Genomic DNA, 25,470 nt, shown 5'->3' with positions numbered 1-25,470 from the left:
TAGGATGGTGAAATAAACTAAAGTCTGACTGTGAGAAGAGAACCTTTGTGAAAAGGACTCATTCCGTGTATAAGGTGCATTTCTATTCTAATCTGTATGGCAGGTTGGTCTATACCTTAATGTGTGCCAGGTGGTTTCTTTTAAACAAATGAGTTGTTTTCTTGAAACAAAGATGTTGTCCTACAGAACATCTGAAAGGAACACACCTATATGAGTTTGACCACTGGTCATGGTCTATGAGAATTGGGTATTCTCTAGAAACTCATGAAGGGCCTGGAGTATGACTTATAAGCTCCAAACCGCGGGGATACTTTTGCAGCCTAGTACTAGTGTAGGGCTCTGGTCAAACTTGTTTGCACAAAACTGGCAATTCAAGGCATAGTCCATTGCACAGTTGTGAATAAGTGTAGCCTTTGTCCTAGATGGAAGTTCAACTTAACAGTCTCTGTCGAATACTGGTATATCAATGAGGGAATGAGGGTATTTCTAGTGTGGCTTGAATTTCTTGGTGGGGATTGTTGGAGTAATGGGCTTGGCCCATTACTTCTAAAGCATTAAAATAATTTAAAGCCCACTATTAATGCTAGGGAATCAATGCTTAATTCTGTACCGGGAATTGAGGAGGATCTCAACCGACTTAAAAGGTGGACTTCGTGTACACCACTTGTGAAGCCGGTAAGAGGAGGACGGTGAACCACACGCGCGCGCGCGCTCGCTCACCTCGCCGGGCCGTGGCCGAGACGCGGCGCATCCGGCCGGCCGGACGGGCGGGCGGTGCGCGGACGTGACGTGACGTGCCGGTGCCGGTGCCGGTGCGGTGCGGTGCGACGTGATGTGCTGAGATGAGAAGGATGTTTTGCAGTAAAGAGTATTAAAACAGAGGGTTAATATCGTCACTAATGACCGGACATTGAAGGCTCTTTACGACGTCCAGGTTCGTTGAACCTGAGGCACATTAACTGCCGCTCATCAAAGCCATTCATGATGTCCAGGTTCGTTGAACTTGAGGCATATCGTGCCTATATAAACCAGCACCCTCTCCTCTCATCCTCACTCATCTCAAGCACTCATCCAGCACCTTCTCCTCTCATCCTCACTCATCTCAAGCACTCATCCAGGTACTCCTCTTCAGGAGACCTCTCCCTTCTCCCTCAGCTGCTTTCTGCCTTCCCCACCGCTAGCACTGCGCGCACAGGTCTAGCGAGAGCAGGGCCTCCGGAACCTCTGCTCGCTGAAGGTCCTGCACGGGACGCGGGCAATTAGGTTTTTGGGGAGCGTCTTGACGCGACTGCTCGCTCCCTGAACGACTCCTTCGTCTACTTCCCGGCGTAACCGCTCGTGCGAACGACTACTTCGTCTACTTCCCGGCGTAACCGTTCGTGGGACTGCACTGCGAACATCTTCCTGCATCGACATAGTTCGGCTACTTCGAGCAAGACCAGTCGAATAGCATGTCTATTCCAGCGGGTAACGGCGCAACCGGTGCCTCCGGCACTGGTCCCGCCTTGGGGTACTTACCAAACCTACTCTGGTTTAATTCTTTGTTCATGCTTATTAGTGAGAATAACATGAACACATGCACATATCTTGTACACACATTATCACTCATCTATATCATGAAATTGATATTAATATTTGGAATTAAAATATACCGAAAATTACCTAGATATCTAACAGAAGGCGGCAGCGACCTCGCGGCCGGCCGGCAGCTGCGCTTGCGTCTGCGCCCCACCCGTCCCCCTCGTCGCCGCCTCCGCCTCCGCCCTCCGCTTCCCAAGAGGAACGCCTCCGCTTCTCCGCCACCACGAACTGCCCGACGGAAGGAAGAGGAAGAGGTGAAGCCCATGGGATCAGAAGAAGAGGTACGCACGGCGCGGCGGCGCGACGGCAGCTACCGCCGACTCGATATAGATTCTATCGCGGGAACTGAATGGTGGCGCGGCGTGGCCGGAAGTCGGGGACGGAGCGGCGGCGGCGCGATGGGCTCGCGATTGAATTGATTGAAAGGGAGGGCACGTGATTATCGGCGCGGGCGTGGTGTGGGAGGGCGCGTGATCATCGGGCGCGATGCTTCACATCGGACGACCGGAATTCTTCCGAGACCGAACGACGAAGGAAAGGAACGCGATCAGACGATTGGAATTCGCCCGAGGCCGGACGACGAAGGTGCAGGCCCGCGATCGGTCGAGGGGGACGAAAGACGAAAAAAACGTCACTCTTGACCTCTTTTTAGTAGTATAAAGAAAAGATAAAGATAGAGATAAAGATTTTGTGCTACAAATATTACAGTATATCAAAAGTATTACGTTACAGTATATAAAAGAGACTATTAAATTTGATTCAATAGCAACCCATATTACCTAACGGCATATCTCACATTCTTACACATGGTGATTGAGATCCTAATCACGCCTTGGTAAACCACGCTTCTCTTATTCCTATATAATATTTGCCATTTTGAGGTGATCTGGCACAATAAAATCTAACTTAATGAAAATATTAAGTTAGATTTTGGTGAAAGGGTCCGTAACTTAACTTAGTGCTACAAAAGTCTCGGTAGCATCTCAAGTTCTGGGTTCGACGCTCCGTGGAGAAGAATATTCTAGTATACATTTAACGGCGTGCTTTCAGTGGTAGACGCCGTTCCCGTTGACAACGAGATGAGACGAGACACCCATGGTGACTTTGTGGATCTCGAGGATTTGTCGGTCCAGTCTTAATACCGAGTTAGAGTTTGTTTATATACATTCAAAGTGAGTGTTTGAGTTATATTGTGTAATTAAAAAATATTTACAGGGCTGAAAAAAATCAGTCTTCATTTAGTAGAAAAACAAAATAAACAAGCGAAAAGCCTACGAAAACCGGCAGAGAATCAAACCAAACTCCAAACCCAGTGGCACCACGCCCTCCCCTCCCGTCGCGGCGTCGTCATCTCCACCGCTCCACGCGACGCAGTCCGGTGCTGCGACAACTACACGAAACCCACTTCGGACGAAGCAGATCCCATATATACCACCGACTCCACTCCGCGCGTCGCCGCCGTCCGACCTGCCAGATCCAGGCGTCCAGATCCCCGAACACCCGCGCGTGCCCCCATGGAGCCCTCGCCGGCGCAGGCGGGCGCGTCGGACCGCGACCGCTCGCCTCCGCCGCCGCCGCCTCCCCCGCCCCAGTCGTCGGCCGCCGCGGCGATCTCGTCGCCGCTCGCCGTCGTCTGCAGCTTCTGGAAAGGTGCGCCTCGATCCTACCCGACGGTTTGGTTCCACTCGTCCAGTAGGCGGTGCAGCTTCGTACTGGTGAGCTCCAGGGAGCGCAGTAGGACTGGATCATGCCGCGCTAGCTGTGCAGAGTCGCGATTCCTGCTCCCCTCTCGTACTGGCCCCTAGTGGTTGTAGGTACTATTAGAATTTGTCGCTGATTTCGACTGAATTGATCTTAATTGCCCTGAAATGTTGACATACATTTGGTATTGACATAGCCATCCTCCCGCATTTGCTCTGGGCACCTTGTCAAATTGATTACTCCAACTCCAAGTCTTAATGTGAATGGGTCTCTAGGTGTGAGGACCTTGTGGCTCATGGCATTATTCACTGTCCACTGGCACCAAGTATGGAAATCAGTTTCAGTGCAGAAGCCTTCAGTATCCATCTCAAATATAACTTCCCATTTCTGAGAAGCTTGGAAAATTTTCTTGTCCTAAATTTAGCTTTTTCTATAGAGTTTGCAACATCGCAATTGTCTCTGTGTGATGATTTACGAGATTGAGAACAAGTGTTGTGAGCTTCGAGCACCAAGTAATTGTGGTTTCTTCTTGTGATTTAGTTTAGCCACACTGAGGTAACTGTGAATTGTCTTGCTCTGTGGAATGCTATCAGTGGCGGTAATTCTGACTCTGGCTTCTTGTGCACAATAGACTTCGATTTGGAGAAGGAAAGAAGCGGTTTGGATGAGCAAGGTTTAAAGATTGCGGAGAATCAAGAGACTAGCCAAAAGAACAGACGTAAGCTGGCTGAGAACACTCGGGATTTCAAAAAGGCATCTTCAGATGATAAGCTGAGTTTGTTCAACTCTTTGCTGAAGAGTTACCAAGAAGAAGTCGATAACCTCACAAAGAGAGCAAAGTTTGGAGAAAATGCATTTCTCAACATCTACCAGAAGCTCTATGAAGCCCCTGATCCATATCCAGCTCTTGCTTCTATGGCTGTATGTTCTTTCAAATATTTTCTTTTGTTACTCTTCAAATTCAGTTATCTCTTGTACTTGCAAATATACTGCTAAAAACTGGCAAAATCTGTCCTTAAGTTTCCAAGGTCGTAAAATTTCATGTTATCATGAAGGAAAACAACATTTGTCATCTCGTCGTAATTTCTCAAACATGTAAGATAGTTTTATATGATTAAATTCTTGTATTATATTTCTTTCACCTAGCTGTATTCTACCATCCATCAACAAAAGCTAGTTTGTTACAACATGGAAACATATAGGCACTAGGTTTTCAAATGGTAAAATGTAGTACCAGTTTTTGCAAAGAATGATATTTTATGATTTCCTCTGATAAAATCACATGTTTTTAACTTTATTTTACATTTGATCTTGAATCAGTTTTCCTAACAAGAAGCTTATCTGCAATCATTAATTTGAGTCCTAAGGATTTCAATGCATGCAGGATCAAGACCAGCAACTATCTGAACTTGAGACAGAAAACCGTAAGATGAAACTAGAGCTTGAAGAATACCGTGCTGAAGCTGCGCACTTGAAGAACCAGCAGGCAACAATTAGGCGACTTGAAGAGCGAAATCGCCAACTAGAGCAGCAGGTATGCCTTGTTTCCATTCAAATATCTGCTCTATTTTCTTATCTTTGTAACTTTCTTGTATGTCTAGGAAATAAAAATGAGTTTCTTCTGTCATGTTCGTAAATAGTGAAATGTGGCAATTCATGCATAGAATAATGATGAACAAAATGCTAAATTCTATTTCGTATAAGTATGCTTCTGTGTGAGTTACTAATGAGGGGTGGAAATTTCTGTTGTCTACCAGTAGCTAACCTTTAGACTTAAGTCTGGTAACTTTTTATAAAATTAATTTATAGTTTTAGACTACTTCAGATAAGTTTAAATACCAACTTTATTTCTCAGGATTTTTTAATTTGCAATATTTTCATGTTCAATTAACCTGCTAATGGTTTTAGATGGAGGAGAAAGTGAGGGAGATGGTTGAAATGAAGCAGCGAAGCATGGCTGAAGATAGTCAGAAAACTTTGGAAGCCCTTAAAGATAGGTATGCCTAATTAACACTAAATATGAAAATGAATTGATATGTTGTCACCCCAATGTTCGAGAAATCGTTTTTAAACGTACGTTTAATCGCGATTAAGCGCAAATCGGACCCCCAGCATTGTGTTTAGGCCATAAATGCCCAATTAAACGCTCGGTGAACAGTCAAACCCATGAATGGTGAAGAAAACAAGAGGAGAAATGAGATTTGGACTGCAAAATGATTCCACCAATGCTTACCAGATGGGGTGGTGCGCTGTCGGCGCTGGGGAAGAGAGGGAGGAGCGGACGGCGTGGGGAAGAGAGGGAGCGGCCGGCACCTGGCGCCCGCCACGAGTTGAGAGGGAGGAGCTGCGGGCGCAGAGGAGGCCGGTGGCCGGCGCGGAGAAGTGAGGGAGGAGCAGCGGCCGGCGCGGGGAGAGAAGTAGGTGCGGCGCTCGGCGTGGGAAGAGAGGGAGGGGCCAGCGCCTGGCGGCCGGCTGCGTGAGGAGGAAGACGGCGGCTGCTGGCTGCTAGGTATCGTGCGTGAACGGTAGGGTATCGATGGGGTGGTATGGGGTTTAGATGGGCTAGTGGGCTGCTAGGATGGTGGGCTGGGCTGGGCTGGGCTGTTGAGGTGTTTCTCTTCATTTCTTATTTATTCTTTCATATATATGCATCTACATCACTTATAAATCCAAAAATTAATATATATATATATATAATGGAAAATAATAAAAATTCACAAACGATTAATCACGTTTACTCTATGTTCAGAGGCCTAGCGCCCGCCTAGCGCCTAGCGTTTTCTTGAACCTTGTATCACCCCAATCGCAATGGCCTGACACTAAAGGTTTTACTCATATACCTTGACTCATACCACATATTTTGACCTTTATGTTTCTGTAATCGTAGGGAACGGTCATTGCAGGACCAACTAAGGCAAGCTACAGAAAGTGTAAAGAATATGCAGAAGCTACATGAATCGGCGCAAAGCCAGCTGTTTGAGCTTCGCACTCAGTCAGGTCTATTTCTAAGCTGTGTTACCATGATCATCTTCTGACATAGTTGGGTTGGCACAATATATTCTAAATGTTCTAGTGAATTGAAGCATCTCATTTCATTCAGAGGAGGATCGAACTGCAAAGGAGGCTGAAGTCAGCCTTCTGATGGATGAAGTTGAACGTGCTCAAGCACGATTAGTCAGTCTCGAGAGGGAAAAGGTAGCCTTGTGATTTGCAATTCCACTTTCATGTTTCTGCTTGCATAACTTTTCTATGTGGATGGTTCTAACATGTGGAACTGTGTCAATTTGTTATGATTTATTGGCCGTCATGTTTTTCACTTTTAGAAATTGAATGGGTTTTATCCCACCCACCTACCTGACAAACCAACCAAAATTTTCCTGGTGATTTTGCATCAAGTGTAGTGGGGGTCAAATTAACCAAACTAGAATTCATGGACCAAATAACCCTTCATTATATATAAGTTGAGAGACTAGCCATATATATTTTCCAATAATTAATGCTCTTCAGTGTGATCTATATCAAGGCGTGGACCTTGACCTAAACTGTGTGACGTCAGTAATCACCATCAATCTGAAATGCCCTAACTTCATGGACAGTGAATAATATAGATGTGCTGATCAGAAATACCATTTTGTAATACCCTTTTCCTTTTTTCCTGCAGGGGGATTTACGGTCCCAGTTGCAGACAACAAATGAAGATGCAAGCAAGAGTAGGTCAGTTATTTTGACCTTATTTTGCCTGTGTATTTCTTGTGAACTTTCAGCAGTGCTGCTTTTTGGCAGTGGGGTTTAATTTTTTTTAAGTTGATCTTGTTATCTGAACTACATAATTTTGTAGTGATTATTTGGAATCAAGTGATATACTTGAGAGTTCCTTGAACGCCAAGGAGAAGATTATCTCAGAGTTAAATGCAGAACTTCGCAATATTGAAAGTACTTTATCAAGTGAGAGAGAAATGCATGTGAATGAGCTGAAGAAGTTGACTGCTTCACTCACCGAAAAGGTACTAACTTCTTAAAGACTGCTATCATGTGTAAACTCGGTAACTGGTGTTTTTGGATCAGCAGAGTATTCTTGTATGCTGATTACTAAATATAAAGTATATCTATTTTGTTTATTGTGCAGATTTCTTGAAGTTGTAAGGGGCTTATTTAGAAAACCTTCATTTATGGGTCTTAGGTTCTTTTTTTTTTCCTCGAAAACACGGCAGAACTGCGTTTCATTTCATTAAGAAGAGAGAATAAATACAAAGTAGGGATCACAGGGGTCCCCAAATAAAGTTGTTACTTATGTGCCACTCGCGGGAGAAAAACAACTTAGACGACCTTGACAGAAATTCATGAAGTGCATGGGCTCCAGCTGAGCACCAAAGGGTCTTAAGTTCTTAACCTGTCTAGTTACTCAACCCCTGTGATCCATTTTCCAAAAAGTAGTTCAGTAAATGCTAATTTATTTGCTGTTGTCATTGTTCACCTGCCATTTTTTGTTCACCTATTGTAAATTGTTATGCGCGATAGATATCAGTATATCCTTAAGGTTTGCATTTCCTCGTAGAAAACACATACACAGAAACAACAGTTCTAGTGACAAAAAAATATTGTACATATTTATTGCTTCTGTTAGTTATCTTATTCGCTTAGCGACGAGAACGTCGCCTCCTATTGTGCTGCATAGGCGCCTGAGAATACAACCGCAGAAAACGGAAAATAAATTCCTTGGTGGGCAGCATGCGTCGAAGCACGGCTTCGAACGCGGGCGGGCAGGGAGCACACCGGCTTCCCTTGCCAACTGAGCTACGGCGTGCAAAGAAGGCGAACCCCCTGCAAGTTTTTTTTATTCCTCAGACCTGGAGTACAAATTGTAGTATCTGAACGCACGCCCAACACACACCACACACAACCCACGCACCTCACACACACACACCCCTAAGGCGTACGCTAGACCTAAACTTATACATAGGGACACGCCTATAATATATTCACGAAGACCAGGCTTCGCTTAGCGACGAGAATGTCGCCTCCTATTGTGCTGCATAGGCGCCTGAGGATACAACCGCGGAAAACGGAAAATAAATTCCTTGGTGGGCAGCAGGTGTCTATGCAACTAAACTGTACTTTTTCTTGAAATTTTTTGTTGATTAATTTTCCATCTGTAGGAAAGTGCTCTTATGGAATTGAAGAAAGAACTTCAAGAACGACCTACACAAAAAATGGTAGATGATCTCAAGAAAAAGGTTCAGATTTTGCAGGTATTGCAACAAAAATACATCTGCGTACCACAATCATTACAATAAACCCTCTTCTTTTGAGACCACCATCAGTATTTCGTGTGCCAATTTCTAAGTTCTTAACCATCTATATTCCATTTATAAAAGTGATGATTCTAAAATGATATATTTGTGATCAGTTATATGTAATGTACCACTTTGTCATTGCTACACTACATGCGACTCCACTATCTTTTGACTCTTTGGTCCTTATTTGTGCTAATACCAGTATTTTGTTCAATAGGCCGTTGGTTACAACTCCATAGAAGCTGAAGACTGGGAACTAGCTACCAATGGTGAAGAAATGAGCAAGCTGGAAGCATTGCTTCTTGACAAGAACCGTAAAATGGAGCATGAACTAACACAACTGAAGGTTGGTATCTGGTTTGGATGCTGAAAGCTGTGTTTTTTCTGTTTAAGTAATTCTTTTCTCTTAAGGGCATCTTTATCTTCTGTAACTGGCTGATAAGTTCTATTTTTAAAGGTTAAAATATCGGAGAAAACGAGTCTTCTTGACGAAGCTGAAAAAAGGATAGCTGAACTAACTTCAAAGGTCGAGGAGCAGCAAAAGTTGATTTTGAAACTCGAGGATGACATATTAAAGGTTGTTTCACATGGTCCTTTGATAACTTTCCTAGAACCAATTAATTCTTGATTTCTTGAACATTCATAAAATCTGTAAGGTGTCATTTCTTTTGCATTCAGGAACACTTTAGCACTGTAGTTTGAGTACTGTTATAATTCTGTAATGCAAATCTTAGAAACCAGAAGGTTGCTATATTATTGCTCTACTTTCATCTTCAAAAGCACCCACAACTAATGTTTCTTATCCTTTGTGCAGGGTTACAGTTCAACCGATAGAAGGGCTTCACAGTTGAATGATTGGGATCTTCAAGAAATCGGCTCTAGTGAAGCATCGGAGGTAATTACTACTTAGGTTCACTTATCATGTCTAACCGTAATTCTGCAATGCTTCTTGTTATCTGAAGATATGGTTGCTGAAGTTTTTTTTAGAATATTTGTATTACAATTGGTCCCTGTATTAGTGGCTATCATCTTAGATGAAATATCAAGTGCATAAGTGTATATATTGATACACAACACACAAACTTTATATAATGGATTTGTTCCAATCTGAATGGCCCTAGTGAGAGGTGTGAATTCCCTCATCGTGTTTTTAATTGGACTAAATCCAATCTGGCCTAAGTTAGCTCAAGAGCAATGAGAGAACTCGCACCCCCAATTTGAGCCACTCAAGCTTGATCCGAGGGATGTGATTGTTATTGAGATTGTGGATATGTCCATCTGTACTGTTCTGCACAGGATACTTCCTCATCATCTTGTTGCCTGTAACTGTTTACACATCATGTTACTTCTTTGAGCCAATAAATACCATTGATTCTGTACGACTGTACTAACAGTTTGTTAAAAAGATCCATTGCATCCAAATTTAATAGCTCCAGAGTTAATGCGCTAGCAAAAGTAATTGTTGGAGTATATTGAGCCCATGTGTCTAGAGGCCCATGTATAGGATCTATATATACCCACCCTTCTAGGGTTGGAGGAATACAAGACATTATTCTCTCCTACATGGTATCAGGCTAGATTTTTTTTTCTCTCCTCCCTACCCTGCAGCCGCCGCCGCCAGCCTCCATGGCTGGCCGCCGGCCACCGGCGCCGTCCGTCTTCCCCCCTTCCTCCTTCCCTCCTCTCCCCTCTTCTTCCTCTGCTGCCGCGCCTCCCCTGCAGCAGGCGCTGCGCTCCTCTGTCTGGGCCGCAGGGGCCCCCTGCCCGCAGATCCGCGCCGCCACCTCTGCAGCAGCTGGCGCGGACGCGGAGGCCGGGCACCCGCAAGCCGCCGCCGCCCTGGTCACCTCCCTGCAGCCGCCGGGTGATGCCGCTGCCGCCGCAGATCCAGCAGCCGCCGCCACGGGTGCTGGCGCTGCCACTTGGGGCGCTGCCGGAGCCGCCGCGGGCGCTGCTGCCGCGGCCGCCGGCGCCGCCCAGCAGGTCGCCGTGCAGCTGGCCGCGGCCCAGCAGGCTGCTGCGGCCGCCCCTGCCGCCCATCAGGCGCCGCCTCCCCTTCCCTCCCCTGCTTTTGTGCTGCCTCCCCTGCTCCAGCCCGTCGCCCCTGCTGCGGCGCTGTGCGCTTGGCCCCACCCTGCGGCCGGCCCCGCCGCCGCTGCGGGCGGGCCGGACCTGGGTGCCACCGCGCCGGGCACGCTGGCCCCGGGCGCCGCCGCCGCGGCCCCTGTTCTGCACGGCCAGCAGCAGCTGCGCGGCCCACCTCCCGGCTCGCTGCACGCGCTGGCTGTCGCTCCTGCCGCCGGATCCGCCGCCGCCGCGTGGCCCAGGCCCGCCGGATCCGCCGGAACCGGTGCTCCTCCGGTCGCCCAGGCCACTGCCGCTGCCCAGGCAGCCGCTGCCCTGGCCGCCGGGCATGCGTGGCCTGCCCAGGCCGCCGTCACTGACCTGGCCGCCTAGGGTGCGTGGCCCGCTACAGCCGCCGCGCAGGCTCAGGCCGTCGCGCCCGCAGACCTGGCCGCCGCCGCCGCCTTTGTGGCCGCCGTCGCGCCCGCCGCGCGGGCCGCCGCCTCCCTCGCCGCCGCGAACGCCGCGCAGGCCGTCGCGCCCGCCGCGCACGCCGCCCAGGCCGTCGCGTCCAGGGACCCTGCGTGGGCTGTTGCCTCTCACGCCGCTGCGCCGGCTGCCTTGCACGCCGCGCCGGTCCAGGCCGTCGCGGGCCCTCCTCCTCGGCCCCAGCCGGCGGCCATGCTCGCCGCTGGTGCTCCCTTGTTCGCGCCGTTCTGGACACTGCCCACTCCACCCAGCCAGTAGCCGACCTGGCCTGGAGGGTGCGACCAGGCCGCACTGGTGCAGTCCTTCAGCGCCATGGGGCGGACACCGCCGGTCTGCACCGAGTGGATCGCCGACTCGGGTGCCTCCTTCCACACCACCCCACATGCCGGTATCCTCTATTCTGTCCGACCCCCACACCACTCTTGTCCTTCTTCCATCATGGTTGGTGACGGGTCTTGCCTTCCTGTCACCGCCGTGGGTTCTGCTCCTGGCTCTTTTCGTCTTCCCAATGTCCTTATTGCTCCTCAGATGGTTCATAACCTTCTTTCCATTCGTCAGTTTACAACTGACAATTCTTGTTCCATCGAGTTTGATTCTTCTGGCCTCACTGTAAAGGATTCGGCCTCCCGGCGTCCGCTACTCCGGTGTGTCAGCACGGGGCCCCTTTACATCCTTCGCCTTCCTTCTTCCGCTACACCACTCATGTCTTCTTCATCCTGGCCGTCTTGGTCTGCCACTTTTACCACGACGCCGTCTTCCACCACCTGGCACCGCCGTCTTGGTCACCCTGGCCGCGACGTTCTGGCTAAGCTCAGTCGTAGTACCGATGTTCCTGGTACTAGGGCTCCTGCTGAGCCCCTCTGCCATGCGTGTCAGCTCGGTCATGTTCGGCTCCCTTTTTCCTCTTCTTCTTCGCATGTGACGCATGCATTTGACCTTGTTCACTGTGACCTGTGGACCTCTTCTGTACTTAGCCTTTCTGGTTATAAGTACTATCTGGTGGTGGTCGACGACTTCTCGCACTACTCTTGGACGTTTCCTTTGCGCGCCAAGTCTGAGACCTTCCCCACCCACCTCCACTTCTTTGCCTACCTCCACTTCTTTGCCTAGGTGTCCACTCAGTTCGGTCTCACCGTTAAGGCCGTCCAGTGTGACAACGGGCGAGAGTTTGACAACTCCACCTCCCGTTCCTTCTTCCTATCTCGGGGTGTTCAGCTGCGTATGTCTTGTCCGTATACCTCTCCTCAGAACGGCAAGGCTGAGCGGATGATTCGCACGACGAACGACGTCGTGCGCACCCTTCTGATCCAGGCTTCTCTGCCCCCGCGCTTCTGGGCTGAGAGCCTCCACACCGCCACCTATCTGCTCAACCGCCTTCCGTCCACTGCTTCTCCTGCTCCCACTCCACACCACGCTCTCTTCGGTACCCCTCCTCGCTACGATCACCTTCGGGTCTTCGGGTGTGCGTGTTACCCTAACACCTCCGCCACCGCTTCTCACAAGCAGGCGCCCCGCTCGACTCGTGTGTTCCTCGGGTACTCCCCTGACCACAAGGGGTACCGATGCTTTGACCTCACCTCTCGCCGCGTTCTGATCTCCCGACACGTCGTCTTTGACGAGTCGGATTTCCTCTACTCTACCTCCTCTACACCTTCTCCTGACCCCGAGCTGCAGTCTCTGTTTCCGACTGACCCGGTGATTCAGACACCGTTACCTGTCTGTCCTTTTCCTGCAGGTTTTCCTGGCACGCCGGCACCGTTTCCGGTGATCCCTGCTGCGCCGAGAGCGGTCCCGGTACCCGCGGTCGCGCCACGCGCGGCCCCCGGACCTCCGGTCGTGCCGCGCACGGACCCGGTGTCTCCCGCTGCGCCACGCGCGGCCCCGGTGCCTTCCCCTGCACCTGCGCGGTACGCTCAGCCGGTGCAGGTGTACCGGCGTCGCTCGGCGCCGACCCCGGCGCCGCAGCGGTACGCTCAGCCGGTGCAGGTGTACCGGCGTCGTTCGGCGCCGACACCGGTGCCGCCTCCTGCTCCGGAGGCTCCTGCGCCGCCGCCACTGGAACCGTCGCCGTCGCCGCCTACTTCGGCTCCCTCTCGAGCCGAGCCGGCGGTGTACCACCCGCCGGTCATCCATCGGGATCCTCGACATACCCATCCCATGGTGACTCGGCAGATGGCGTCTCAGGCCGCGACTCTCTCCGCCACCGAGGGAGCGCCCAGGGTCTCTCCGGTACCCTCCTCTGTCCGCGACGCCTTGGTGGATCCTCACTGGCGTCGCGCGATGGAAGAGGAGTACGCGGCTCTTCTTGCCAACCAGACATGAGACCTCGTGCCGCGTCCGTCTGGTTGCAATGTGGTGAGTGGTGACTGGCAAGTGGATTTGGACGCATAAGCGTCGGGCTGATGGCACACTGGAGCGCTACAAGGCTCGCTGGGTTCTCCGGGGGTTCACTCAGCGGCCTGGTGTGGACTATGATGAGACCTTCAGCCCGGTCGTGAAGCCCGCTACGGTGCGCACGGTCCTCTCGTTTGCGCTCTCGCGCTCCTGGCCTGTGCATCAGCTGGACGTGAAGAATGCGTTTCTTCACGGCACTCTCTCAGAGACTGTCTACTGCTCACAGCCAGCGGGTTTTGTGGACTCGAGTCGTCCGGATATGGTCTGCCGGCTCAACAAGTCTCTCTATGGGCTGAAGCAGGCTCCTCGGGCTTGGTACTCTCGGTTTGCCACGTTCATGCTGACATTGGGGTTCACCGAGGCGAAGTCCGACACGTCTATCTTCGTCTACCGCCGTGGGGATGAGGCTGCATATCTGCTGCTCTATGTCGATGACATTGTGCTTACAGCCTCCAGTCAGCAGTTGCTTCAGAGTGTCATCTCCTCTCTGCAGCAGGAGTTCGCTATGAAGGATCTCGGTCAGCTCCACCACTTGGGCGTCACTGTTGAGCCTCGCCCGTCTGGTCTTCTAATTCACCAGCGGCAGTACGCCCTCGATATTCTGGAGCGAGCTGGGATAACTGATTGCAAGCCCTGCTCCACTCCAGTCGACACTCAGGCGAAGCTGTCTATTGATCTGGGTGATCCGGTGGCTAATCCTACTGCCTACCGGAGTCTGGCCGGCGCTTTGCAGTACCTACCCTTCACTAGGCCAGACCTCACCTACGCTGTTCAGCAGATCTGACTCCATATGCATGATCCCCGGGAGTCACACCTTGCTGCGCTGAAGCGTCTCCTTCGGTACGTCCGTGGCACTGTGGACCTCGGCCTGGTACTTCACCGCTCGTCCTCAGCTGAGCTGATGGTCTACACCGACGCTGACTGGGCTGGCTGCCCGGACACTCGTCGCTCCACCTCCGGCTACGCCGTCTTCCTGGGCGGCAACCTGGTCTCCTGGTCGTCCAAGCGGCAGCCGGTTGTCTCCCGCTCCAGTGCCGATGCAGAGTACCGGGCTGTCGCTAACGGCGTGGCGGAGGCGTCCTGGCTGCGACAGCTCTTGGCGGAGCTCCACAGCCCGCTCGCCAAGAGCACGCTCGTCTACTGCGACAACGTCAGCGCCGTGTATCTCTCCACCAACCCCGTCCAGCATCAGCGGACGAAGCACGTGGAGATCGACCTACACTTCGTGCGCGACAGAGTCGCCATCGGCGATGTTCGGGTACTCCATGTCCCGACTACCTCCCAGTTTGCTGACATCTTCACGAAGGGGCTGCCCTCGTCGACCTTCTCGGAGTTTCGATCCAGCCTCAACGTAGCCGGTGGCTAGTTGTGGCTGCGGGGCGTATTAGCCCTTTTGTGCTCTACTTGTACTCTCATCTTGTCCAGTCTTGAACACCGCTGCGTCGGTTGTTCAGACTGCGGGGGGTGTTAGCTTTCTTGTTGTCCAGTCTTGAACACCGCTGCGCCGGTAGTTCAGACTGCGGGGGGGGGGGGGTGTTGGAGTATATTGAGCCCATGTGTATAGAGGCCCATTTAGAGGCCCATGTATAGGATCTATATATACCCACCCTTCTAGGGTTGGAGGAATACAAGCCATTATTCTCTCCTACAATAATATATAGCACCCCCCCTAAAAAGATAGTTGTTGATTAGCAATATATGCAGATTTTTAGAGTAAAATGCACTGTGGGTACATGAACTTGTACTGCTGTGTCAAATAGGTCCATAAACTTAGAAACCGGACATCTAGCCCCTCGAACTTGCGAACCCGTTCACCCCAGGTCCAGTCCGGTTTTGCATGGCTTGCATGGCATTGTGCGCCCGCGATTTGCTACAGTAAACCCGGATTTGCTACAGTTACCGCGGTTTTGTTTTTTCTTTTCTAATTTATTTCGGCTGAATCTTTGAAAAATCATAACTCTTCGATACAACATCGGATGAAGATGATTTTTATATGAAAATTGTAGCCATCGACGAGATCTACAACTTTCTAGTTTTGAGTTTTTTCATTTGATGAAGTTAAGTTGCCCAAAAAAATTATACAAAAGTACAGCACCATAATAATCACGCACTTCTGCTTCTCGCACTAGAAAATTAATATATTTTCTGTTTGTTGTCAAATGAAGACACTTGTATACTAAAATTTTAGTACTCTAAAAGATCTAGATTCTTAGAGTTTTAAGTTTTTATATTTGAAGTTGTTAAAATGTCGATAAAACAGTATAAAGCAGCATATTAAGTACGCAAAAGACGTTGAGGCTTTATACTATTTTATCAACATCTTAACAACTTTAAATGTAAAAACTCAAAACTACAAGAATCTAGATCGTTAAAAGTGTTAAAATTTTGGTATATAAAGTGTCTTCATTTGACAACAAACAGAAAAATATATTAATTTTCTAGTGCGACAAGCAGAAGTACGTGATTATTATGGTGCTGTACTTTTGTATAATTTTTTGGGGCAACTTAACTTCATCAAATGAAAAAACTCGAAACTAGAAAGTTGTAGATCTCGTCGAGGGCTACAATTTTCATATAAAAATCATCTTCATCCGATGTTGTATCGAAGAGTTATGATTTTTCAAAGGTTCAGCCGAAATAAATTAGAAAAGAAAAAACAAAACCGCGGTAACTGTAGCAAATCCGGGTTTACTGTAGCAAATCCCGGGCGCACAGTGCCATGCAAAACCGGACTGGACCTGGGGTGAACGGGTTCGCAAGTTCGAGGGGGTAGATGTCCGGTTTCTAAGTTTATGGACCTATTTGACACAGCACTATAAGTTCATGTACCCACAGTGCATTTTACTCAGATTTTTATTACCTGAGTCTATTCTACAAAATATGTAAATGTGCCAGAATTTTTCTTATATTAACCTTTAGATTTGTACCAAACATGTACTATTAGCAGCATAGTTGGCTATATATGTATGTACTGCAGCTAGAATTTTAACTGCAGTTTTTTTTTATTTTATTTTAAGGAAACATCTCTTAGGCCCTCTATCTAAGGTTGCAGTTTGTTAAGAGGAAAAATGATGGCCTGTCAAAATAGATGATTATAACACTAATTGTTTAGCTGCCCTTGACATGCATAATGGGATGGGTGCTGTTCTCAAATCTGTGCATATATTTTTTATTTTACAGGGTACTGATCCAAGGTATGCATCACCAGATCAAGATCAAAATTCTATGCTCAAGGTCATCTGCAACCAGAGGGATCGTTTCCGTGCACGACTACGTGAAACCGAGGAGGTATATTTGATGAATTTCCAGAAAATGGCTGCATCATTTTAGGGTAAAGTGAAATTGGGTGTCTAGTCCTCAGATAAGTACATGCAGCATGTTTCACAATTTACAATGCCATTGGACGACGGTTGAGAATGACTGGTTTTGCTCAATTGGTGATTACGCTGACCTTGAGAATAATATTTATAGGAGTGAGTGAATACCAGATGACATGGCCATTTACCTTGATTATCTTCCAAGCTTTGTCTTTGTTATGTTTCTTGTGGAATTTTTCTTATACCCAATGATGAGTCGTCTTTGCTATGTGAAACATGACGGTGCATCAGCATGGCTGATCATCATTCTTTGATATCATAGGAACTGAGGAAATTGAAGGAGAAGTATGCGATGTTGACTGTAGAGCTGGAAAAAACTAAAGCTGATAACGTCCAACTTTATGGAAAGATTCGATATGTCCAGGACTACAGCCACGACAAGATTGTTTCCAGAGGACCAAAGAAGGTTTATCATAAATCTTTACGATATGAATTGTGTTATTTGTGTTTTCTAGCATTTGACCTTTGTTGTGTTGTTTCAGTATGCAGAAGATATTGAAAGTGGTTCTTCAGATGTTGAAGCAAAGTACAAGAAAATGTATGAGGACGACATAAATCCTTTTGCTGCTTTTTCAAAGAAGGTACATATGTTTAACATATCATTAGCAACACTTGTATGTATGGTATTGCACATAGTTTATTTATACTTTCCTTTTCATACAAAGGAAAAGGATCAACGATACAAGGAACTTGGTTTAAGAGATAAAATCACTCTTAGCAGTGGTCGGTTTCTCCTTGGCAACAAGTATGATACTCTTCTTTTCTTTGCGTAAAACTCTCCCTCCCTCCCTCTCCTTTTGTTTTTTCATCCTGTATGCTGAAGTTTGATAATAACCATTAGGTGGTTGTAGAGACAGACGGAGATGTCTATATTTGACCATTTACAATTATGTGATTTTGTTGTCATGTTTTTATATTGTGTTGCCCGAACATTTGGAACTTGAACCGAATGATTGCAACCCCTATGACTTAGGCTTGGGTCCCTTACTACTGATACAATGGTAGTTATTGTAGCCCTAGCTTGAAATTACGCTGTGTCATAGCAGCTATGCTCAAACTTCATATGTTGGGTCAAAACACAATGTCTAAAGCTGTGACTTTTTTTAGTTTATTTCAGCTTCATAGTGTTGAGAAACTTGTTTTAAATAGATCTTTCATGGCACATGATTCGATCAGATACGTTTGTGCTGCATGAGGCCAGAGTTTCTTTACCTCAGACTGGAATGAGATATTTATATTACAGCTATTTATGTCTACTCGTAGATACGCCCGGACATTTATATTCTTCTACAGCATTGGATTGCATCTCCTTGTATTTACATTGCTGTACAGAATGTCAGCTTTGAGCTATCTCCAGTAAGTGCCCAGTGCTATAATAATTTAAGCTGAACTGTTACAAACAAGATTTGACCAAAGTTCCTGAGCATTTCTAACATGATTTTTTTTTACACAGCACGACTCCTGGACATGATGAAATCATTCTGGATGCTGGCAATCAGACGCTATCGCACATGCTCTAATTCAAGCTGAACTTCCATGGACAGTATCATAGAAGCAGATACATTCTGGGTTTTGATCTGTAGAATCTTTGCATAGGATCATGACTGAAATTGCAATTTTTATCTGTTCCCTTAGGCGTCTGGATATGTTTCTTCTGTAGATAAAAGTTTTCCAGTTTTGGGGGCAGGGGTATCAGGGCATGGACTTTGAAGTCAACTGTATACTGTTGTATTATTAATTGCCATTTTCCTGGTAAATGAAAGCACACATTTGGCCACAGAAGGTACATCATACCGTCACATACATTGTTCTTATATATTTTATATACGCTCGAAAGACACTATCTTCACTAGTAGATAGATTTACTAGGCCGAGCTGTGCGCTCCGCCGCGCTGGAAGGGCCAGGCCACACTGCCTCCCGGACAGCGACGGCAGCGGCCTCTCCAGCGACGGCAACAGGAAAAAAATAGTAGCAGCACAAAAGAAAAGAAAATAAAAATGAAAAGAAGGAAAAAAAAAGAGGCCCAACCCAACATATGGCTCATCCCATAGAAACTCTACCCACGCCTTCTCCCGTCCCCTACGCCCACACGCCGCCGCCGCCGAGCCGCGCAGGACGGGGATGTTCGGGCGCCATGGGTAGGTGAAGTCAACGCACCTGAGATCAGGCGCCCCTTCACGGCAAATGGACAGCACAGGAACACAGTGAGCATCGAAATAGAAGACCAGGAAGCATAGGGGAAGAAGAATAGTGAGCATCGGAGACCCAAACCCAAGGCAGAATGTAATGAAGGCAGCATATGCTCATGGGAGAAGAAGGGAGCAGGAGTGTCATCCCTGTCTAGCTAGCTTCTCTCTGTCGAGTCTTCGAGAGGAAAGGGCGAACGAAAGTGCCAAATTCCATGGAGCAGCGTTGTCGCGTCCGTCGAGGGGATGTGGAAGCGTGAGTGGGAGTTGGAGGTACGGTGGAGCCACCGACGGGGACGGGATCGCGGAGCCACCCGCGTTGGGCCGGCCGCGCCGCCGCGCCATCAAGTGGAGGGGGAGGGGGAAGTGGAGGGGCAGACTGAGGGGAACATGGAGGTGGAACCAGCTACGGAGAAGGGAGGGAGGGAGGAGGAGGGGAGCGGCGGATGGGGAGCGGGGAGGGGAGCGGCGGAGGGGGAGGAGTGGGAGGCTGAGAGGGTTCTTTTTGCAAAAGGACTGGACCGCGGGTTCAATATCCTAAAAAGTGAGGGACTTTTTTGAAAAATGACCAAAACGGACGCTCAGTGACACAGCTCAACGCTCTGCGCCGCAAGCGAGGGCCAACGACGCACGGCTCGGCAAAACCAGGGGCTGCGTCGCGCGTCTCTCTCCAAGGGGCACGTGTCGCTCTGGGAGCAGCCGAGTGCTCCTAGCCCTCCCCCTCCAGGCCGCGCATAGTATATACAGTTACACACCGTTGTACGCTTGATTTCAGATCCACAAGGCAGAAATTTGATAATGATTTCCGTCAACATTCAATAAACTTTTCAGTTAGCGGCACTTTAGATGTGTGTGCAATTAAAGTAAAAACTATGAAAGAACATATCAAGAAATAATTGCTGCAATCTTCGTTTCAACCATCTGTATTTTGTTTTGGAAAAAGAAACTAGTGGTAGTTTAGATGCGTGAAATTAAAGTAAAAACTATGAAAGCACATATAAAGAAACAAGTACTGTATTATTTTCTGTAAAAACATGGAACAGCGACAGAGCAAGACATCCAGTTCTTTTGAGCTTCAAGACATCCAGTTCCGTTACGTGGTTGCTCGCTTATCACTGCCATCTACCTCTTCCGCTTGACCCTAAGGCCCTCACAAGCGGCAGCAACAGCGACCGAATAGCCCTGGCTAGCGGCGAGCCCAAGGATTACTCGTACCAGCAGACCTCCATCCAGAAAGAGACGAGGTCGTCGTCGTCTCGACGTCTCCCCTGTGGCTGCGACCGCGGCCGAAGCCCCAATTGATGGTGTGGGCCGTGGGGAAGGCACCAAACGGGCACCCATCAGCTCACTGGCCGCCGAATAGCCGCAGCCGAGCCGAGCCCGCGCGAGCCTCTCTCTCCAGTCGCCGGCACGGGAGGCGAACCACCGGTCTTGGCGTGATCGCTGCATATGGGCCACACGCGACCCATGGGGTCGATGCGGCCACGTCGCCGCGGATCGGAGGAGGGGAAGCTCGCGGGGGCGCGGCGTCGCCGTGGGGCCCCGAGGTCGCCGTCGGCGTGATCTGGCGTGCCTATCCCGCTTTCCGTCAAGTTGGGGGTGCCGCCGCGAGGGGAAATTTGGAGCGGGAGCCAGGAGCCATTAGCCTTGACACGTGGGCAGCAAGTACTTGAGGCGACCGATGGAGAGGATCAGGTGGTGATACCGTTATTTCTTCATCCTAATGGAGTCTAGCTTGGGTGGATAATCTTAGTTCTGGACGTACACCCGGACCATTTAAAAATTGTGGGTTTTTTTATTAAAAAAAACGCAAGTTGGTGTTCCACTCTGCTTTAGCACCTTAACATGTTTTTTTGTGGCACATGAGTCTTCAGAAGATCCGACGACTTTGCTAGACTAAACCAAAAGCTGTTAGAACCGAGTGATCTGTAAAGTTTAAACAGTGAACTCATTAAATAATTTACAGTAAAATAATTAATTAAGAATTAAAGAAGATAAGAGAACGGGAACGAATGTTCCCGTTCCCGTCCTAATTGGAGGCGACTATAAAAAAGGAGAAGGGGTAAAACCCCATTGAGGCATCTGATCAGCCAGTCGTGGCCATCACCGGGGAAAAACAACCGACATACATATACACAGAGAGAAATCAAGAACAAGATCAAAGAAAGAGAGAGATGGGAGGTCCTAGTGACCAAGGTATGGATTCCATGCCCCTTTTGTGGTTCTAGTTTGAGCTAATGATCCTAGAAACCTAACAATGGCATCAAGAGCTTGGGTTAGCATCAACTAGAGCCCAATTAGTGCTCTGTGCACTCTAATTGCACATGTTTAAGCCTCTGTCATGATGTTTTTGCCCAAATAATAAAGCCCAGAGCCCCAAATCCCCACTACCGAAACCATAATCCTAAGAAATCCCCAAATCTAAGGAACCCTAACCCTAAGATCTAAAGAAAAGGGTCAGGGGGGCTTACCTTAAGGGCCGGCATGGCCAACACCGTCGCCATGGCCGCTGCCATGGCCGTTACTGATGGCGAGCGCGCGCTCGGGACTTGGTCCCAAGCGGCCTCGCGACCCCCCACGCCGGCGCCGCAGACCCCTCGCGGGCGCCATGAACCCGAGGTGGTCGGCCGCTCGCAGGATCCGGATCTGCTGCAGACCGCCGTCGCCGCCGCTGTAGATCTTGGCGCGGCCGGCCGGTGCCTTAGGGCACCGTCGAGCAACGCTCGACGGAGCTGCGCGCCCGCATCCGCGGCACGCAGATCCGGCGAGCGGAGCTCGCCGGCGCCGCCCCCTCTCGTCGCGCTAGCGCTGCGCGCCACTCCACCGGCGCCATCGCTCGCCGCTCGCCCGCCGTCGCCGGGTGGAGAGAAGAGAGAGAGGGAGGGTGTAAATGATTAGGGTTTCGGGGGGGGGGCGGCCGACGCCGCTTTTATATGGCAACGGGGAGGAGCGTTGGCCGTAGGATTTAATCTAATGGCTCGCGTGCGTTGGGCGCGGTCGGGCCGCGAGAGGCCGGCGTGGGGGCACCAGATTCACGGCCCAGGCCCAGGTTTTTGGGCCTGGAGCCCGGGCGGAAGGCGGTGCGGCCTTAATGGGCCAGGCCGGTGACGGCCCAGCTTAGAATGTAAGATTGGGCCAAAATTCTTTCAATATTTTTCTGAAAAATTAGAAATGATATTGGGCTGCATAGCAACGGGCCAAATAATGATGGGCTGAATTCAAAGAAGAGATGAAAATAATGTCAAAATTTTAGAATGTTTTTCTCCTCTATTTTTGACCTTTAAGCATTGTGATTATGAACGTTATTTCATGATTAAATTTTAAATACCTTTTATTATACTTTAGCAAATAATAATAATAAGGATTATGACTAGACTTAGTGATGAAATTTTCTTATGTTTATTTAAATTTTGTGATGATTACATTATGGCTATTACTTGAAGTCATTATTTTATGTGTTATAAGTAATTCTCTTTTTAAGTAAGGCCAAAATTGAGCAAAATTATGGTAAATTTATAGATAATTAGTTTTTTTAGATAATGATGTTTTTTAGTCCAAATTTTATGAAAATTTTCTCCATTAATGATTAAGTATTTTTTCCTTATGTTTATGATTAAGTATTCTCATTATGCTTTAATACTTCACTTTATTTCTAAAGTATTTCATTATGTTTATGTTTTGCCTTAGTGCAATTTATTCTACCACTAAAAATCATGAAATACTCTCCATTTAAAAATGGAATTATTTTCATTAAAGCTTTAAATGCAGTTTTAAGTCTATTTGAGGCATTTATTTGTAATGTTTATAGCTCAATAATGATGAATTACTTTCATTATGAAATTAAATTATCTGCCACGTACTTACGTGCCACTTGAATTGAGGCTTAATTATGAAACATCTTATGACCCATAAGTATTATCAATTGTGTGAGCATGTTTTACTCACAAGAATTGATATGCCCATAAGTTAAGAATGAAGCTTAAGACCCATTTTTGGGAAAATTAAATAATGACATCTTTTAATGGCCAGTCCTCTAAGAAATTAAATAATGGGCCATATTTGGTTGATGTCATTAATACTTTTACTTACGTTTGGAAAATGTGCATTCCATTAATAATAACACTAAGGAATCACTTATTATAATGATTGGAATGCACAAATTCCAATAATTAAGTGGCTTTTACTTATAATTTTATCCCATTTTGGAATCAATCCAACGGGATATTTTCATTCAAGATCAGAATTTTAATGGTGATTCGTGATTGTATTCTAACCAAAGTTGTTTACAATCATGGATTATCATGATTTAATTCATTAATAAAGTATATTATTCTTAAGCCATGCATACTTAGTGAGTCCAATTTTGGACATAAATCTTAATAGCTGGCTTTTGAATATTTTCTTAGTTGAGCCACAAGTAATGTTGATAAGAATGTCAGGAAAACACTAAAGTTTTCTCTAATAAGTGAGAGTTTGCTCAAAAGAGTATTGGCATAACGTAACTGATTATATGACTTGTGACTATATACTGAACAAAGTTGTTTGTAGCCACATGTCATTTTCATCCTGAAGATTATGATTAATTTTGTGACTCATGACTATATACTGACCAAAGTTGTTTATGGTCATGTGTCACCAAGATTTATTGAGTTATTAAGTTGCCAGCTCTAGAGCAATTATGGGTATAATCATAAATTAAGATAGACTGAACTATTGATGATTAATGTCAATAATGATTATGTTTATATAAAATTAAGAAATCTCTTATTAAGAAAAAATCAAAGAAGTGCCTTAGTTAATGATTCAGTTATGAGAAATTATGTTGAAAGGCACATGGGCCATTTCCAATAAAGTTTCCACTGCAAAAGGAATAACACTCTGATTAAGTGTAGCATACATTCATCATTCTGGCCAAAGCTGATTGATGAATGTGTGACTACAAAATTTTATTATTCCGGTTCATCTTCTGGCCAAAGCTTATTTTGAATCGGAATAATGAAAGGAGTTTATATCTTAAACTAAGTGTGGCTTGTGTTTATCATTCTGGCCAAAACTGATTGATAAATACCTGTCCACAATACTTTTGTTGGTCTTAATCCACTTCTGGCCAAAGCTAATTTGGGTTATGATTCAACAAAAGAAGTTTTATGCACATGATATTAAGTGTGACTTGTACTTATTCTTCTGGTCAAAGCTGATGAATAAGTACTAGTTTACAAAATTCTATTGTTCTTTTCCATTTATGGCCAAACCTGACTTGGACTGGTTCAATAGAAGAAGTCTGTGCTGATGCTTTCTAAAGTATTCAATAAAGCATTCAATGCCTCTAAAGATCAAAATTAATGAGTGGCACTAAGCAATTAAATGAGAGTAACTATGCCTCATGGAAAGAACATCCGTTTATGGATGCAAAATCAAACTTATGAATTATCTCTATTGATGATAAGTATTAATTAAGTCATAAATTCCTAAGATCCTTTTAAGTATCACTATCAGAAGTGAAGTGCTTTTACCTGCACCTCATTGGTTCTTAAGATTATAACTAAGATGGCACATACAAGTATCATAAGAGGTGTAGTTCCCAATAGAAAAGTTCAATACTAAGGATATTGATGAGAAAATAATGATTTTATTGATCATCAATTTCTAATGGGAAAATATTAAGATAAGTCACTTATGGACAAATATCAGAATAAAGGGGAGGAACCCCTCAATTCTAGATAAATGTAAGAATCAGGGGGAGTAATTCCCAAGATAAGTATTTATTAAAGCACGTTTGATATTAGTGGTGAGTTGTTTCCTTCATATCAATGAAGGCAATATATTATGATATGGCTATGGGCATCATTAAGCTCAAGGAAATAAGACTAAGACAAGGTAATAAGATGAGTCTCTAAGTAATAAAAATCCTAAGTTTTAAAGAATTGTATTTATGAAAAGAAAGATAATGTCATTAGATTCTATTAGTATAAAATTTTATTTATTTCCAATATATACATTCATATTGCTCTTATATGTTGGAATAGGGATTTCACTTAGAACATATATTAACAAAAGGGCTATGAAAGTTCTTCGAAATATCGTACTACTGCATAGTCCACATTTCGAGGGGGGGAGTGGAACTTTCATTAAGAAAATATTTTCCACCTCTTTATGTCAGGTAAGAATTAAATATTGAGAAAAATATTAAGATAAATTTATCATGTATTAGTTTCTTATGTGTCATTTAATTGACAATGTTATTCTTATTATGAGCTATATGCTAGTCTTAGAACTGAATATTATTTCAGTATCATATCTCACCACTAATGTCCTAAGTTGAGAATTAGTTGGGAGCTCTAAAGCAAAAAAAATATTAAAGAAAATAAGCTAAGCTCGCTTAT

The 25,470-nt window shown here is 46.7% G+C and overlaps 1 protein-coding gene across 1 annotated transcript; it reads left to right on the top strand.

Annotated features, from left to right (window-relative positions):
• The first annotated feature begins 2,869 nt into the window (after positions 1 to 2,869).
• LOC120650015 (protein CASP-like) lies at positions 2,870 to 18,691 on the top strand. Its single transcript, XM_039926969.1, has 18 exons — positions 2,870 to 3,231; positions 3,914 to 4,203; positions 4,667 to 4,816; positions 5,191 to 5,279; positions 6,170 to 6,279; positions 6,383 to 6,477; positions 6,944 to 6,996; positions 7,121 to 7,286; positions 8,439 to 8,531; positions 8,794 to 8,922; positions 9,034 to 9,153; positions 9,391 to 9,471; positions 16,704 to 16,811; positions 17,163 to 17,306; positions 17,383 to 17,481; positions 17,566 to 17,645; positions 18,164 to 18,256; positions 18,354 to 18,691. The coding sequence occupies exons 1-18, from the start codon at positions 3,096 to 3,098 to the stop codon at positions 18,418 to 18,420; spliced, it is 2,103 nt and encodes a 700-aa protein (XP_039782903.1). The 5' UTR covers positions 2,870 to 3,095; the 3' UTR covers positions 18,421 to 18,691.
• Positions 18,692 to 25,470: the final 6,779 nt, after the last annotated feature.

Source organism: Panicum virgatum, chromosome 9K (assembly GCF_016808335.1).
Source record: "Panicum virgatum strain AP13 chromosome 9K, P.virgatum_v5, whole genome shotgun sequence".
Lineage (NCBI taxonomy): Eukaryota > Viridiplantae > Streptophyta > Magnoliopsida > Poales > Poaceae > Panicum > Panicum virgatum.
The sequence above is the reverse complement of the archived record's forward strand: the minus strand, read 5'-3'. Positions and strand labels throughout refer to the sequence as shown.

Excerpts from the sequence above, each read along its gene's own strand:
- LOC120650015 (XM_039926969.1), top strand. The coding sequence starts at position 3,096 with ATGGAGCCCTCGCCGGCGCAGGCGGGCGCGTCGGACCGCGACCGCTCG. Across the intron at positions 4,204-4,666 it reads CAGCTCTTGCTTCTATGGCT|GATCAAGACCAGCAACTATC; the intron begins GTATGTTCTTTC and ends CAATGCATGCAG. Across the intron at positions 5,280-6,169 it reads TTGGAAGCCCTTAAAGATAG|GGAACGGTCATTGCAGGACC; the intron begins GTATGCCTAATT and ends CTGTAATCGTAG.